The 15,858-nt window shown below is 40.4% G+C and overlaps 2 protein-coding genes across 6 annotated transcripts; one reads left to right on the forward strand and one right to left on the reverse strand.

Moving 5' to 3' along the window:
• Positions 1–245: 245 nt before the first annotated feature.
• CG3036 (uncharacterized protein) lies at positions 246–12,023 on the forward strand. 2 transcript variants are annotated; one of them, NM_135029.3, is made up of 7 exons: positions 246–738; positions 2,069–2,128; positions 9,536–10,051; positions 10,159–10,529; positions 10,595–10,727; positions 10,798–11,039; positions 11,108–12,023. In NM_135029.3, the coding sequence occupies exons 2-7, from the start codon at positions 2,089–2,091 to the stop codon at positions 11,285–11,287; spliced, it is 1,482 nt and encodes a 493-aa protein (NP_608873.1). In that variant the 5' UTR covers positions 246–738; positions 2,069–2,088; the 3' UTR covers positions 11,288–12,023. The 2 variants fall into 2 exon arrangements, with proteins under 2 accessions (NP_608873.1, NP_001260058.1); NM_001273129.1 differs by having other exon boundaries at positions 11,108–11,592.
• On the reverse strand, positions 11,999–14,896 carry snsl (snustorr snarlik). 4 transcript variants are annotated; one of them, NM_164602.2, is made up of 4 exons: positions 14,833–14,896; positions 13,887–13,997; positions 13,027–13,113; positions 11,999–12,967 (listed from the first exon to the last, which is right to left on the reverse strand). In NM_164602.2, exons 2-4 carry the CDS (start codon positions 13,954–13,956, stop codon positions 12,357–12,359), a joined length of 768 nt encoding a protein of 255 aa, NP_723022.1. In that variant the 5' UTR covers positions 13,957–13,997; positions 14,833–14,896; the 3' UTR covers positions 11,999–12,356. The 4 variants fall into 4 exon arrangements, with proteins under 4 accessions (NP_723022.1, NP_608874.1, NP_723021.1 ...); NM_135030.3 differs by having other exon boundaries at positions 12,204–12,967; positions 14,848–14,896; NM_164601.2 differs by having other exon boundaries at positions 12,204–12,967; positions 14,798–14,896.
• Positions 14,897–15,858: the final 962 nt, after the last annotated feature.

A 15,858-nucleotide genomic window follows, 5' to 3' on the forward strand; every position in this document is an offset into this window, starting at 1 on the left:
AGCAACAACACGAGCACAGCAGCAATAACAGAAGCAGCAGCAGCGACAACAACGCTAATAACAGCAACAACACTTATATCAGCATAACAGAAGCAGCAGCAGCAACGAGAACGACGGCAGCAGCAACAACATTAATAACAGCAGCAACAACAGCAGTCGCTGCGACAACAGCAACAGCAACATCGACGGTGACGGCGACTGCGACTGCGGCGGAGTATAGAAAAAGCCGCAGACGAGCGGCCGCATTTTCAGTTCAGTTTCAACGCTCTTCCAACGAGCACGCAGCAACAGCAGAGCAACAACAGCAGCAACTGTCCACGGCAGCAACAGCGTTTTGAGTTTCGATTTCGAAACAGTTCTAGAATTGCCTGCGCTTGCGCTAGAAAACTCGTCGCTTGACGTTTTCAAAAATAATCAACAGCTGTCCCATCCGGCATTGTTGAAACCGTTTCTTGTTCGGGAGTGCGAGTGTGTTTCACCCCCCAATCTACCGATCTTTCAATATCTCAATACTTCAATATCTGAGATATTACACAGAACGAGAAGAACAGATAAAAATAAACACAAAACACGTGCGGTTTCTTGGCGGTTTTCGTTCGTTCGTTCACTGTGTTTTGTTTTATGGAAATCGGAGCTAAAGTTAATCATACGAAAACCGTTTGCAAATCGGTTGGTGCCAAACAAATTATATAATTTGCCATAAACAACTAACATTTGTTAGTTATTGTCGAGTGCAAGGTGGGTTTCCAGTTCGTGCAATGCAAATGTTGCTTACAATCTGATTCTATTACAATTACTTAAAGTTTAGTTTTAAGATGCATATTTATTAAAGGTGTTATTTCCGTTTTTTTAGGTCAGTAAGTAACTAATTAAAATAGATCGTTTACCTGCTAGTGGTGTCATAATTGCTTAGTTTCCTACAGCTATTAATGTGATTAATTGGTTTTTCAAGGCGCAAAACGTTTAAACTACTAATTAAACGAGGGCTAACTATAGCCATGTTGACATAAATTAAATTGTGATTTAATCGTGCTTTGTTAGTTAAGATAAACGTGATATACAAATTAATTCTGCGGCTAAAATTGTAAACTGATATCTGACCAATTTTGCCATTTATAATTACTGTAATTAAAAGTTTCATTCATGAGCAAAACATTTTGAGCATTTTATATGAAATCAATGCAAGCCACTTAAGTATATTTAAGTACTTTATATATTTGGGCTTATTGATGACTAATGCTGTAAACATAATTGCTTTCCCGCGATAAAAGTGGCGAATTGAGTTATTTTTCCCGCATATACGGACTTGTAGGAAGATGACGTATGACGACATGTGACCATATAGAAGTCGTATATAGTCAATGCCCACACGACTGGCTGGCAGATGCCGCTTTTTCATCGGGCCTAATAACAAGGCAACATGCCACACAGGCAAGGACAATAATTTCGTCTGTATATATGTATATTTATACATATATCCTTTCCTCACACATGCGGGCATAGTTTTGTTGCCATTTTTGTTGTTGCCAGGACGCCGCCAGCAAATATTTGCAGTCCAAATTGACCAAACGCCATCTAAGCACTCGCAGTTAATTGATTGCGCCAAGTTACACATGTTGCCAGGGCCAAGATCCTGTCTGTGCCGCACATGCACGTGTCTAGCGGCAATTAGCATGCAACAAATCGCATATATAGTCAACGAATTTCCCTTTGCACCACCATTGCTGCAACAGTGTTTCAATAATTTATAGCGGCGCCAGCACAACTGAACAAAAGAAAGATAATGACAGGCCAGTGCAATTGTGGTTATCAAAGAACGTCTGAAAATGATATATATGCATATCGGTTTAACCGTTCAGGTACAAACACGAGACACCGGCGGCGATAAGATAAGATAGCCAAAAAAAAAAAAAGAAGGTATAACCATGATTTTGGTTACTTCGTAAAAAGTTTCATTAACTCTGCAGACTATTTATATCGCATTTTCTAGATGTCTATCACATCGCCTGCCATATTTCGTTTCCAATTTATAAAATTCGTCTAACCTCTGGTATATTTCCACTTGCAGAGCCGGCACTTAGAGGCGTCATGTCCAACACGGAGAAAGGAGGTCTGCAAAGAGTGCGAAGTAAGTAGATAACGTGATATGATATCATATGTGATATGATAGGTGCCCACCCAACATCCTGCTTATATCATAGCCAGCACACTGATTATTTGAATATTAGTAAATAATGATTTGAGAACTTTCGAGTTGAAATTTAATATTTATACGAAATAGCTAGAGATCATCTATGGTTACTGTATTGAGTTTCCAGTTTGCACCTGCTGTTTGGCCAGTCGAAAATGCCAGAACAATGTGCCTCCCCCAGTGAACCGCAGCGCCTTTTTTTTTTAACAGCCGAGCCCCTCTTTTTCCTCGATAAGGCGGCCAGAAACCGCATGACGCCACTGGAAAATGAGGGAGCGCCAGGGTCAGTGGGCTCGAAAGTCGAGCAGAATTGCCCATGTTTGATGGCCAATTGAATTGCAACTCGGTTAACGTAAACAAATCGATTTGACTCCTCCTGCCTCCACTTTGATTGGTGTCAACGAGACAACTTGTATTGAGGTTACAAATCAATTGGGCACTGTGATTCAATTGAATGCTGATTGACTTTCCGGTTCCTCCATCGGTCAATTGCAAATGTTCATCGTTCTAATGTCAATTTTCAATTCGAATATTCGAGATTTTTGTGTGCAGTAAAAAATATATAAGATATATGATATAAGATGCTTAAAGCTCAGCAAGATTATCAAAAACTGTTTCAGTTTATATATCAGCTTATAATATTCATTTGGTTCGTCAGCTGTTCGATTTACAGATTATTCTCAATGGCCATATACCAATTTTGTTAGAGAAATCCTAATATGTAGATATTGATAACAGATAACATAATCGAAAGTATCTAATGGGTTTTATTTTTTCGCTATGACAACCTGACCCAGTTGTTTCAATGAAAATGTGATAAATATTTAATTGTATCAACCTCGCGACACCTTGACAACTTCTCGATCATTGACACCTGGTGGAACTTATACCATAGGACAGGCACTCCTCGAATCCTCGCGATGTCATCGATACGGACAAGGACACGCCCACGCCGTGGGACAGCTGGAGTGCGCAGTTGGGCGACCTCATGACGCCATGGTTATGACATTTCCACGTAGTACCACGCATTAGACTATGCAAACAAATTAGCACAGTCACGCTAACTAAGCACGTTAGTTGGTCTAGTCTACCACACATCCCCCCCCCCCTGAAGTCTTTGAACAATTCAAGTTCCGTTTTTGCGTATGGAAAGCTTAGTTCATGGACTAAATTTCGAGTAAAATTTCGCAATTAATTGAACCACTTTTTGTGTGTGGTTGTTGTGTTGTGAATTTTTAATAGCCCACCAACGACGGTCATTCGACTGTTTACTATTTAATTCGTACTTTTGAAAATGTTTAGCACTTTAGAGCCAGACAATCGTGGAATCAGACAGGTGAGGTGAGGATGAAGTGGTGGCGGGTGGGTTGATCGCATGTTTGAGTGCACATTTCGTCGATCCCGTGAGCAATCATGAATGATAGTGAAGCGGCGAGCTCTAACCAAAGAGCAAATTGTTCAATTAGCAGGAAAATATTAAAAAATTGTAAGAAATACGTCTCAAGATTCCAAGATTCCGAAATGCACTCGTTTATAGCCTCTAATTAGGGGGAGTTGGTATTAAAACTCACTTTGAGTGTGCTAATTAGATACGTTGTCGCACGAGACAATTACAAATTCAATTAACACTAAAACAAACTGAAATTCATATCGATTAGACAGCTTATAGTATGGTTATTCATTACAAGCTCGTGTAATTCACACCCACTCAGTCACTCAGTCAATTGCAAATAATACAGGAAGGTGTGATTCATGTCTGGTTTTTAAAGGTTTTTATTGTTTTTTGACATTGTGCTTTGTATAAACAAAATTCAAGGTGCTTAAGCTATTTAAAGGTATCACAAAAAGTGGGAATTTACAAATTGATGAACGCGTATATAGTCAAATATTAAATATTAAATTGGCTTATAAATGAGTGTTACTTTCAGAGAGAAATTACACTTCAATTGTAATTTGACATAAAACCCATAATTTATTATAAACTACTTCTAAAAAAAGCTTTCAATTTAATTGGTATTTAGCTTGGCCAATCACATTCATTTGCGTTTGTAAATTCCCCAGAGCAACCGCTTTCGATTCTCATTTGAATCCACATTTGAATCCGTCGGGTATTCACCCTTGGCAGACTGACTGTGGGTCGTCGTCTGGAATTAATCAAACAGCCAAGTAATGAATAATGAGCATGTGTTCGGCTCATTTCGCTTACGATAAATTGTTATTAAACTTTTGTCACTTTACATCGATTTGTGTTTACTCGATCCTTTAGTTCTTTTATTAATGATTCTCATAATTGGCACTCCATTGTTGAAGCTCCGCAACACGGTTCAATTGTTCTAGCCGTCGGCTTAATATGCATTAAGTCAAGTCTAGTTTTCTGGTTTTTGTGTAATAACGAGATTGCTTTCAATTGAGCTGAAACCATTTCTTGGAATTTTCAAAGTGGTTTACGCCGTATTTGATTATAATCTCATGTCTTGCGTTGTACTTCCGTTGCACATGGCACACTTAATTATTATTGAATTTATAACCAGAAATTTCAAGTATTTCTACAATTAAAAGTTTCAACGCTAATCAAATCTACAAGTCCCAGACAGTACAAAAAAAAAAAAGAATGCTGGCTTTGACCCGCAAGACCCTTTAATCATTCAAATGTGCTGAGGCAAGCCTCCATTGATGGTTCTGAAATCATATTTATAAATTAGCATGTATGTATTTCCATTCCAATCTACATATATATTTATAAGACTCTCCATAGTCAAGGCAACGCGTGTCGCGCTATCAAGTGCCAAAGTTCGTCGGTAGTTTTCGACTATTTGCAAAATAGTTGCTGATAATTTTGATGGGTCCAGAAAATAATTGACACTTGGCGACGAGCCCCCTTTTTATACATATATACGTATATGTGTATTGTTTATTGCCAGCTATAAATGTTTACATAGCACGGGGCCTGAGACCCCTGACAAGTTGTTTACAACCTGTAGCTCTTCATTAGCCGGCACGTGCATCTATGAGATACGGTCGAAGGAAATGACAACTTGAAGATACATTCATGTGTAGAACAGCTCATACCGGTCATATCTTATGCTGGATTAAAGTGATTCGCGAACTGGCCACTTCGTGGGCCACTTTATGGCCAAATGCAGCCAAGTCAATAAAAGTTTTGACTTTCCTGAGCTTCAGACATCAGACATTCCGTACAATAAACTTATCAGTCTGGGGGCTGGTGCTGTAAATCGATGTATACAAGTTGCTCCTTCTTAAGACCGATTGCACTTTGAACGGCAAACGCCACAAGTGCAGGGTTCCAATTGTAAATTTCCATGGAAGATTTCCCAGTGCGAATCAAAGGCACGAATCTAGGACAATGGCGATGGGAGAGTTCCTCGAGAGATGGCCAGTTAATCACAATGGTCGATTGTCCAACAAAAGTGATAAGTGAGGCTGCTGTGTGTGCCCCTCAACAAACAGCAAATTGGCACAATAATTCAGCAATTAATTAGCTTATTGCTTATTGTGTTGAAGTAGAACCAGTTCCACAGAAACAGAAACTCGAAAACAAACAATGTCGTCGTCGGCGTCGTGGCATTACAATTCACTCGCTTTCAACGAGGCCAGTTCCGTAAATCAGTTACAAACGGAAATGCAGTTGGCCAGCACAACAAAGCCAATAATTGCCGCTAGAAGGCGACGCGGCAATGTCATGCCATCCGACAGATACAGATACAATATTCGATACAGTGCGTTTTTGGCGTTTGAAAGCAATGAAACATATTACCGACAGATATGCAAATGATTTATTTCAGTGATTTGAAAGTGTAAAGTTATGCTTATGAAGTTCTGATTGATTAATTCCCACAAATACACAATGCCGAGGACAATCTACTGTAGAAATGATCACATGGAAAAGTTCGGAAACAATCGATTGATCTCAAAATGCAAAACAGTGTTTTGCATTTCCCCCGGCATGGGCACAAATCGTTTGTGACTACATACGATTGAAAATCTTGGGCTGTGTGGGAGTTGTTGTAATCGCTGCAAATCGAATCTGAAAAGTGGGCTCGTGGCTGGCGCGCCTTCGCCATAACTCATACGCCACGTTGCGCCCGCCGCTTCGATCCCGTGACAGGAAAATGACTTGGCACCTTGACGGAAAAGTGCGCATTTGTGTGACGTCGGTTGCGGGCCTTTCTTTCGTATGTCGAATGAATGGAAAATTTTCGGGCCAGACCAATAGTGCCCACGCAAATGCTGAGGACATTCCACCAGAAAATCCGAAAGCCGATCACATGCGTTCCATCCATTCGAGGAGAAAATATATATCAGTTGATCGAAGCTGATGACGATATCGGTGGCTAACTTTCACCAACACAATGTATAGTCTATGTAGCCCATTCCGATTTTGAAGGTCAGGAATGGCCAGAGAGAATCGAGAGTGGACGGACATAGAAGATAATCATCGGTGGGTGTGTACCCAGTGCCCGCATTCGAACGATAGAGCGTCTGTATAAATAGATTCGAAAGTGTAAAGGAAAACAAAATATACATAAACCAGTGAAATAGATTAAAAAGAATAACAGACGGAATGTACTTAGAATCGTACAAGACATTTTCGAAAATACTTTTGCGTCAACCCCCCAAAAAGTGCCGGATATGCGTCTTTTCGAAAATATTAAAAATGATTATTTGAAGGCAAAGCAAATAATCGATTTCGTGCTGATCTGAACTTCAAGTGCCACTTAATTGATTCGCAGTTTTGGCGAATAAATTTTAAGAATTTTCCGAGAAATCAATGAACCCAGTAACGAACTCAGATTCACTTGTTGCTCGATCGTAAAAAGCGGTAATTTAAGTATCACGTTTTGCCCGTATTCATTTCGTTTTATTTACTTGCCGGCTATTTATAAAGTTTTTGCCTTTCTCTGATGGGATTTTTATGTTGGCGCAGACTGCGGCGAACTTGTTTAAACTCAAGTAGAGCATCAACGAAAGCCAATAAAGGCTAAAGATTGCTGCCAAAAAGCGAAATAAAATTAAATAAAATAAGGAAACGAGATGAAACGCAGCCAAATCAAATAAGTTTATGCACGAGACAGGCGAAATTCTGAGAATTTTGAGAAAAGTTTGTCCAAATCCAGTCGGTCCAAATAATTTCGAACGATTTTAGCCGGTTTTTTCTGCCTCTCGGTTGTAAACATCAAGTCTGGCCTTCACTTAATTTATTGCCAAAAAGATAACAACAAAAGAAAATGCGAAGCAATAGTTTGTCCGTAAACAAAGCTTTAAACAAATGAACCGTTCGAGGCGACAATTAATCAAGAAGTCTGAGTTGAGTTTCAATCATTAAGATTCTCGGAAGGAGTCACAGACTTCAGAATTCGTTTGATGAGTAAGATCGGTTAGAGAAAACCCTTGATGAGTTCATTCCGACAAATTAGAGCTCTGTCTCGAATTCTATTCAATTTAATTATCATCCGAAATATGTGCTTAATGGATATAGAATTTTATAAGTTGAATAACTGGATTGATTCATTATAGAAAATAGAGGCCCTTAAAACTTGTTTACCAATCTAAGTGCAAGTTTTCGAACCTGATTTATAGTTAGAAATTCCCACACACATTGAGAATTATTTTTAGCTACTATTTGAGATAAGAGAATTTACCACTTTAAGTTCATAGTCCTTGCCGGTTTATGACATTAGTTTATTATTATAATTTATTTCCCCCGTGCAAGTGGAAGTCGTATAAATCAATCCTTATCGATATGGAGTGGCGGTAATTTGCGGCACACGCTTATTTAGCATTGATTTGAGCTGATGATGAGGTGTCAGGTGTCCAGACATGGCCCACAAATTAACAGAGCGCTACTTTGTTAATGATCCAAACTTTCCAAACACCTCCTGAGTTCACAATAGATCGCCCAAAAATTTGGATATAGTTCTGCTTCGATCCAATTCTATGCGATTTGAGCGAAGAAACTGGTCTAAGTCGAAACCTTGCCGATATTCTGTGGAATTACTTATAATTTTGTGTATTTTGGGCACGTTTTTCTGGTTATCGGTTTTATATGGAATCAAGAATTTATAGCAAACATGACTAGAGATTTTGTATATTTTTTTTTTAACGCTTTTTTGATGTTTCGAATTTTGGTTATTTTCGAGTGCTAATTTGAATACAAGTTGAGTGTCTCGTTTTATTGTTGCTTCGCGCTCGTTTGATGATGCTCACCGATGTCTAGACAAGCGGCCGAGTGGCGTTATTTTCGTATTTTTTTTGCATGACATTAACATGATATTGGGGCAATAATCAGCGAAGTGGGCGTGTCCCGGCCAGACAGGCGATAGACTGGCCCCGATAGTCGCTTCGCCCAGCTGATAGCGTTGTTTTTTTTTTTGTTTTTTTTTGCATGGGAAAGTCGCTGGAAGCCAGTTTATTATTTATTACAATCGGGTTGGTGGCTTATAAATTTACACCGACACTTGTGAGCATTTCCCTGAAATTGAAGAGCGGGTTATAACTGCGGTTCAATGCCACTTGAAATTTATTAATGTGATTTGCGAAAAATGCAACCCAATCCGTACAATGCACTTTGCCACTTAATAAGCGTCCCAAAAAAAAAAAAAAAAAAACAAAGTGACAGGCCCAGTTTGTGTTGATTGTGGACACCACTTAATGATCTTCGCCTTCATGTCTTTGGCTTCGAATGAAGCTGATTCCGTTTGATTGGTTTTCTTCTCCTTTTGAAATCCAGCTGCACCCACAAACCGGCGATCCTCAAATCAAATTCATGGCCCATTCGATATGCTATTGAGGTCACCTGACAACGACTGTTAAGTTTTGTGCGATTGCGATTTTATTGGCTCATTAATATGGGTAATTAATGCTTTTATCTGGGCTGCATCGTGTAATGAAAACAACAGATTACATCAGTTAATAAGTGTGTAGTGTGGGCGTAGTGGATGTAGTGAGTTGATAACAAATCAGTTAAAATGATTGTAAACAAAACGTGTATTAGCTTTGAATGCAATTACAGGCGATCATAATCCAGGTGGATTTTTTTTTTTAAATTTCGATTAAAAGGTTATTCTGTTCAATTTAAATGTAGTATAGTTTTCTTATCACAAATTGGGGCGCTTCTTGGGTGGGTTTTTGCTTTGGCCGCTGGTCGCCTGATTTTCGGCAGCTTGGGAATATTCCAGAGCTGAATTTTAAGTGCCTAACCTTTCGACGACCCAGACGACGAAGCACCGACTTATTCGCCATGTACTACAGTATCAATGAATCCAATCCAATCCAATGCCTTGGATTCTATTATTAATTGGACACCGCTCTTCCCTTCCCTTCCAGACTTTCTGTCATGCCGCCAAGTTCTGAACCTGCTGACCATGCTCGGCTTCATGCTGAACTACGCCCTGCGAGTGAACCTCACCATTGCCATCGTGGACATGGTCCGACCCAATGTCACATCAGCGGTGAATGCCACTCTAGTGGGGAATAGTACGGCGGCCAATAGCACCGCATCGCCTGATGGAGTGGATGTGTACGAGGAGCGCTTTCCCTGGGACAGCTACCAGACCAACTTCGTGCTGGGCTGCTTCTTCTGGGGCTACATCCTCACCGAACTGCCGGGCGGTCGTCTTGCCGAGCTGATCGGTGGACGCCGCGTCTTTGGACATTCCATGCTGTGGGCCAGTCTGCTCACCCTGATCACGCCGCTGGCGGCGCATATCAACTACGTGGTGCTCATCGTGGTGCGAGTTGTTCTTGGCTTCATGCTGGGCGCATCCTGGCCAGCCATTCACCCGGTGGCCGCTGTCTGGATTCCGCCCATGGAGCGCTCCAAGTTTATGTCCAACATGATGGGTAAGTCAAGCAGTTCTTTGTCCGTAGGAACAAAGCCTAATAGAGGCTGCATACCTGTATTATAAAAATGTCCTATCCCTAACGTATATTTTTTCTTGACCCGAAAGCTTCTTCGCTTGGTGCTGCAATCACCATGCCCATCTGCGGCTACCTGATCTCCGTCGCTGGCTGGGCCAGTGTTTTCTATTTGACGGGAGCCGTGGGTCTGCTGTGGTCCTTGGCCTGGTTCACTTTTGTCTATGAGACACCCGCCACTCATCCCAGGATTTCAGCCGAGGAGCGGCGGGAGATTGAGGAGGCCATTGGCACCACTACCTCTAAGAAGCGTCCGAGCCATGTGCCCTGGGGTCAGCTGCTCTGCTCTCCAGCTGTGTGGGCAATCATCATCTGTCACGGACTGGCCGTCTTTGGATTCTTCACTGTGGTCAATCAGTTGCCCACTTTCATGTCCAAGATTCTGCACTTCGATATCAAACAGGTGGGTTTGTTGGACACGGCTTATCTGGGTATCTTATATTTACTAATAGATTTGTTCTTCTACAGAATGGTTTGTTCTCGTCGCTGCCTTATCTGGGTAAATACGTTATGGCTGTGGCTTCATCCTACCTGGCTGATTACCTGCGCAAGAAGGGTACTTTGAGCACGACGGCCACCAGGAAACTATTCACTACTTTTGGTAAGTAAATTCAAAAATATCATTTCAAGGTATTGCAGGAATAACATAAACAATCTTCTCTTATTTTCAGCTCTTGTGATTCCCGGTCTTTTGATGATAGTGCAAGTGTTTCTGGGCTACGATGCCACCTGGTCTGTCACGATCTTCTCGCTGGCCCTGTTTGCCCATGGTGCAGTCACCGCTGGTTATCTCGGCAATGGCTTGGATATTGCACCGAACTTTGGAGGAACCATTTTCGGATTGGCCAACACGCTGTCTTCCTTTGGTGGCTTCCTTTCCACGTCGATGGTGGGAGCCCTCACCTACAAGGATGTGAGTAAATCTAGCTGAAAATATCAGAGAGACTATATTACTTATATATTTTATTTTAAAACCAATAGCAATCCTTCCATTCGTGGCAAATTGTGTTCTGGATCCTGGCCGCCACCTATATCTCGGCAGCTGTGGTGTTCGCCATCCTTGGCAGCGGTGAACTGCAGCCGTGGAACAATCCTCCAGAACGTGTCAGAATCAGCGACGTCACCCAGGAGGAGGGTGTGCCCCTCAAGAACGAGAAGTGATTGCACATCGCCAGTGAGACTCATTCGGTGCCACTGCTGTTCGTGATGAGCGGAAGGAAATGAGAGCCAAGAGGAAGATATCAACCCACCGGGTATCATCATCCGCACAAGTTAAAGTAGTTGTTACTCCCACATTGAGATTACGGGGCTTTCATTTGGCAATCCCTTAATCAGAGAACTCCAGACCGAAAGGCACCGGACACTCAGTACACAGAGAAAAACATGATATGAAAGACATTATTTTTATAGACACTGCATGGTTTTTTTTCGCACAAACACAACACACACAAACATCTCATACCCATAAAAAAAAAACCCAAAAACCACTGTACACCGATGCACTCGTCTGCTAAATGGAAATTGACTATATTTATAAGTAATATTTACTTTAGTACGCCTACATATGTAACTGTAGGCGATATGTATGTAGCCTAAATGATTTATAGTATTCTGTATGTCCACAGAGCGCACAGTTGGCTTGGTGGAAGGACCTCATCCTATTTTCGATCCACGATCAGCTGCTGTGTCCCATATGTTTCGTTTAATTTATAATATAGCCCATAACTACTGTCTAGCTTAGATGAACAAAATACTTATGCAAGTAGGGAAATACATGAAGATATGCCGATAATGTAGCTACGTTGATACAGCATGTAACTTTGTAATATACTTGACTATTTATGTAATTAATTTAAACATTTCTAAGTTCATAATAAAGCGTAACTCAGAAAGAAAGAATAAAGTTGTTTATATTTGTAAATAAAAAAATACGAATGACGTCAGAAACTTTAAATGTTTAATTTATAACCAGTTTTTAATATATTTAACCAATGTAAATTTTAGTTTACATTTATACAATTCTACATGAGTTTTACATGACCTCGATTTGACATAAAATTTCTATTGCCTACATTCAGGCTGTTCAATAAAGCGATTCACTAAATTAAGTTTTATTTATAATATTATTTACAAAAGATAGCTAAGCCATACTACACACAGATTTGCTAAGCACCCAAATACACAAGTATTTGTATATAGAGGTTAATTAGTAACTAGATAAGCGCACAACCTAAGTGTCCGTCTCCAGACTGACATCCATAAGCTCCTTGGTGATCTCAGATTTGCTCTTGAGAGGATCAGGATTGCTCAGCGTATTGGTATCCTGGCTAAGAGCAGGAGGTGGCAGCTTAAAGCCACTTGGACCACCCAAATTAAGGGATCCTCCTGTAAAGACAGGAGGCACTGTTGTGGTGGTTGTGGTGCTCGAACTGGTGGCCATTTTGTAGAGCAACTGCAGCTGCTTCATGGCACTGGTGGGATCTGTTGCCTGTGCATTCTGATAATTGCTTGAAGAACTTTCTTTCACTGGTTTCTTGGCCTGATCCTTTGATTTGGGCTTCTGCGGTTTCATGCCATTCGACCAGGCCTGCAGCCAGCTGGCCCCATTCCTCTCCGTGGACGTCATCAATCTCTCCGCCTCCTCCATCACCTGCTGGCGATAAAGTTGACGGGCCAGAGCCTTCTGATCGCTCTGGCTCACCTGGCGCTTGTTGAACGATTGATCATCCTGGTTGGGCTCGCCGATGGGACGCGTCTCCTTCTGGGGACCCAGTTCCACCATCACCTGAAAGTCCGCATGCTCGCCCAGGCGAAAGCCAAAGCCCAAACGGGAATCAGTTCCTGTTTCAATATAAAATCGCATTAAATTAATGGTTCCAATTGTATATACATCATCTTACCCTTTTTAATCGGTGGTATATTGGAGTAAACTATGGATAAGATGGAGGGCAGTTCCCGGGGCACAATAAAAGCTGATGCATTTTGTGCTGTAAAAGTATACAATAGTTAATTGACAGGGCCAGTCCAATGATTTTTATCTCTCTACTGCCGGCCAAGCCCCAGCACTTATGTAAATTTTTGGGACAGTTAATTTCAGGGCGGATTATGTAACCGTTTTATGGTCTTGGATTTTCGGATTCACGGATGACTAACAGTGCGTATGCTTAATATCTTACGGCTCTGAGGTCCGTTTCACTTTGAAGGTCGCTAACAAATTCTGAGTAATACTTTAAGTTGATACTATAATGCTAATAAAATAATTAAGAGTAATCTAAGACTAAGAATTCTCTTTAAACCAAAGCTGTGTTTAAGAGTATTTACTTTATTTACTTTATCCACTTAAAGTGCTTGATCTTATTATTTTATAATGATTTTTTCTCGTACCTAACTAGTTGCCCATTTCAATGGAAAAATACTTAATGATTTTACTCCTTGTACTTTGATCACAAAGAATCATTAGGTAACTCTAATCCGAACAGAAATAAAACCCAAAAAAAAAATCACACGAATCACATTGCGAGACAGACAATGAGACCCATAGACGATCCACAGGTTAAACAACATCTGCGGCTATCCGACGACCTTGACACAAAGACCGGCAACAAGTTGGAGCTCATGTGTGAGAGCCCAGGGTGCCAAAGTCTGCCGTGGAGTCAACTGAAGATCTCGATAGACTGTCGCCGGATCGGTGGAAGTAGTTGAACCGGTTACAAATGCTCCAATCTGTGCGATTCGAACGATTTTAAAGGCATTTACTTACTGTGGAGCAGGCCGATCAGCACGGGCAGCCAGAGGCTAGCGAAGCCCCATTGTTTTGGCCAAGACATCATGGCCAGCAGCAGCAGTCAGCATTTATGTGGAGCCGCAGAAACTGCAATTACACACAGGCGATTACTTCATGCCACCAGCGATATGATTACTATATGTTGCAGAATTATGCCTTTGCCGCAAACTGGCTCGATTTTGGCGCGTTTGCGCAACAGTCAGAAAACCCGATCTCTGACTTGAGGTTGGTCAGGTTGACCGCTTGAAAAAACCAGGTGCGTCATTTGGATAAATATTTGAAATATTTGAGTTGCCAGGTTTTCGTTGGCCGCTTTTGTTTACGCGATTTCGATTCAAATGCGATATGCAAACACAAACACACACACACATACCATTTACTATACTATACTATGTTTTTTTTTTTTTTGGGTCTGTCTCGAAATAAAAGCGTAAATACAAAAATCCACAACGGCAACAACACAGCAACGCGGTTTGGAAATCACTCTCACTTTTGTTCAATGAGCTTCGCACTGTTGTTGGGTTTTTTTATGTTTTTATTTTTAAGGCTACCTTGTATTCGTTTGGTTGGGTTTTTTATTTATTTATTTATATTTGTTTTTCCTTTACAGTTTGGCCTTGTCTCATTTTGGCCCTGATTGATTTCTGACTTCTTTCGGCATTTTTTACTGCTGTAAATTCATTTACACGCTAACCTCCCCAAATTGCCGCTAATAAACTGGGCAAACATCGCGCAGAAATTTCGGATCGCATAAAAATGAAAGTTAGTGGTCATAGAAATGTGTCTTGCTATTTTCGGCAGTACATACTGCAATTTTTCTTTTTTTTTGGTCTCTCGGCAAAAACAAAACGTAACGCACATACGAATGGCATAATTATTAAACTAACGTATTTTCGGTTCAATTCAATTCGATTCGAATTACTTAGCGAGTGCCCACCGTATCTCCAGTAACAACTTGTCCGCTGCGCGTCTGCAAGGCAACTGAGCCGAAAATCGAGAGTGTCTGCGGTCGTGCAACACGCGCTAAAATTCCAACACACTCTCGCTCTCTGCGGTAAGCTGGGCTCTGCACTGAAAGAAAATAATACTTACTACTACTACTTACTACTACACACAATTACAAACAGCCACCTAAAAGGCTTAAGGTTATTTTATTTATGGTTTTTAATACCAAAAATGTTTGAAAAATTTAAAAAATATATTCTATGGATATTCTATTCTAAAATCATTAAGATTATAAAGATATTACATATTTAATTTTTTCGCATAGGAATTAATATTTTCTAATTGAAATGAATATTGATGTACTGTGTGTATTATATACTATAATTTATTTAATCGTAAACAAATTTTGTTGTATTTAAATCTTTGAATATTTAAACTAGACCCTTTTTTCAACTGTAAAGTAAATCACGTAACTTTGCGCGGTAGCTGCGTACTCTCTTTCCATTTCCATTGAGCCGCGCTTCAAACTGAAACTGAAACTGACTCCGAGTTCGAAACTGAAACTGAAATCTGAATCTGAAACTGAGACCGGCTGTTGGCATTTGCTCCATTAACGTCATCATCCGACTGAAATTGGCGCACTTTGCTTGGACCGGAGTTTTGCCTTCTGAGGTTTTGGGTTCACTTTTTGTAATAACTGTTACTCTTTTTTTTTTGGCACATTTTTGCAGCATTGTGAAAGGTTGCTTCGGGCTTTTCATAAAACAAAATATAAAAAGGATGGGCGTTTATTTATTATTTTATTTTTTGTGGAGCCTATAGCGCTGATTATGACCAAGCTGTGAAAAGAAAGTACGCCAATAAATATATTGCATTTTAAAAATATGTTATGCAGAACCATTAATTAGCACTTGTAGTACAAAATATAAAATTACCTCTTAACTGTTTACCTTTTGACTTCATGCAAATGTTTTTAACAACTTTGTAGGTTCATTGCGCCGCG

The sequence above is a fragment of the Drosophila melanogaster genome, chromosome 2L, assembly GCF_000001215.4.
Source record: "Drosophila melanogaster chromosome 2L".
Lineage (NCBI taxonomy): Eukaryota > Metazoa > Arthropoda > Insecta > Diptera > Drosophilidae > Drosophila > Drosophila melanogaster.

Bases quoted from the DNA above. Each gene is read 5' to 3' on its own strand.
- CG3036 (NM_135029.3), top strand. From the start codon at position 2,089: ATGTCCAACACGGAGAAAGGAGGTCTGCAAAGAGTGCGAA. The intron at 10,052-10,158 runs GTAAGTCAAGCA...TTGACCCGAAAG, and splicing joins GTTTATGTCCAACATGATGG to CTTCTTCGCTTGGTGCTGCA. The intron at 11,040-11,107 runs GTGAGTAAATCT...TAAAACCAATAG, and splicing joins GAGCCCTCACCTACAAGGAT to CAATCCTTCCATTCGTGGCA.
- snsl (NM_164602.2), bottom strand. From the start codon at position 13,956: ATGATGTCTTGGCCAAAACAATGGGGCTTCGCTAGCCTCTGGCTGCCC. The intron at 13,114-13,886 runs GTAAGTAAATGC...ATACTTTTACAG, and splicing joins GCTGATCGGCCTGCTCCACA to CACAAAATGCATCAGCTTTT. The intron at 12,968-13,026 runs GTAAGATGATGT...ATATTGAAACAG, and splicing joins TATACCACCGATTAAAAAGG to GAACTGATTCCCGTTTGGGC.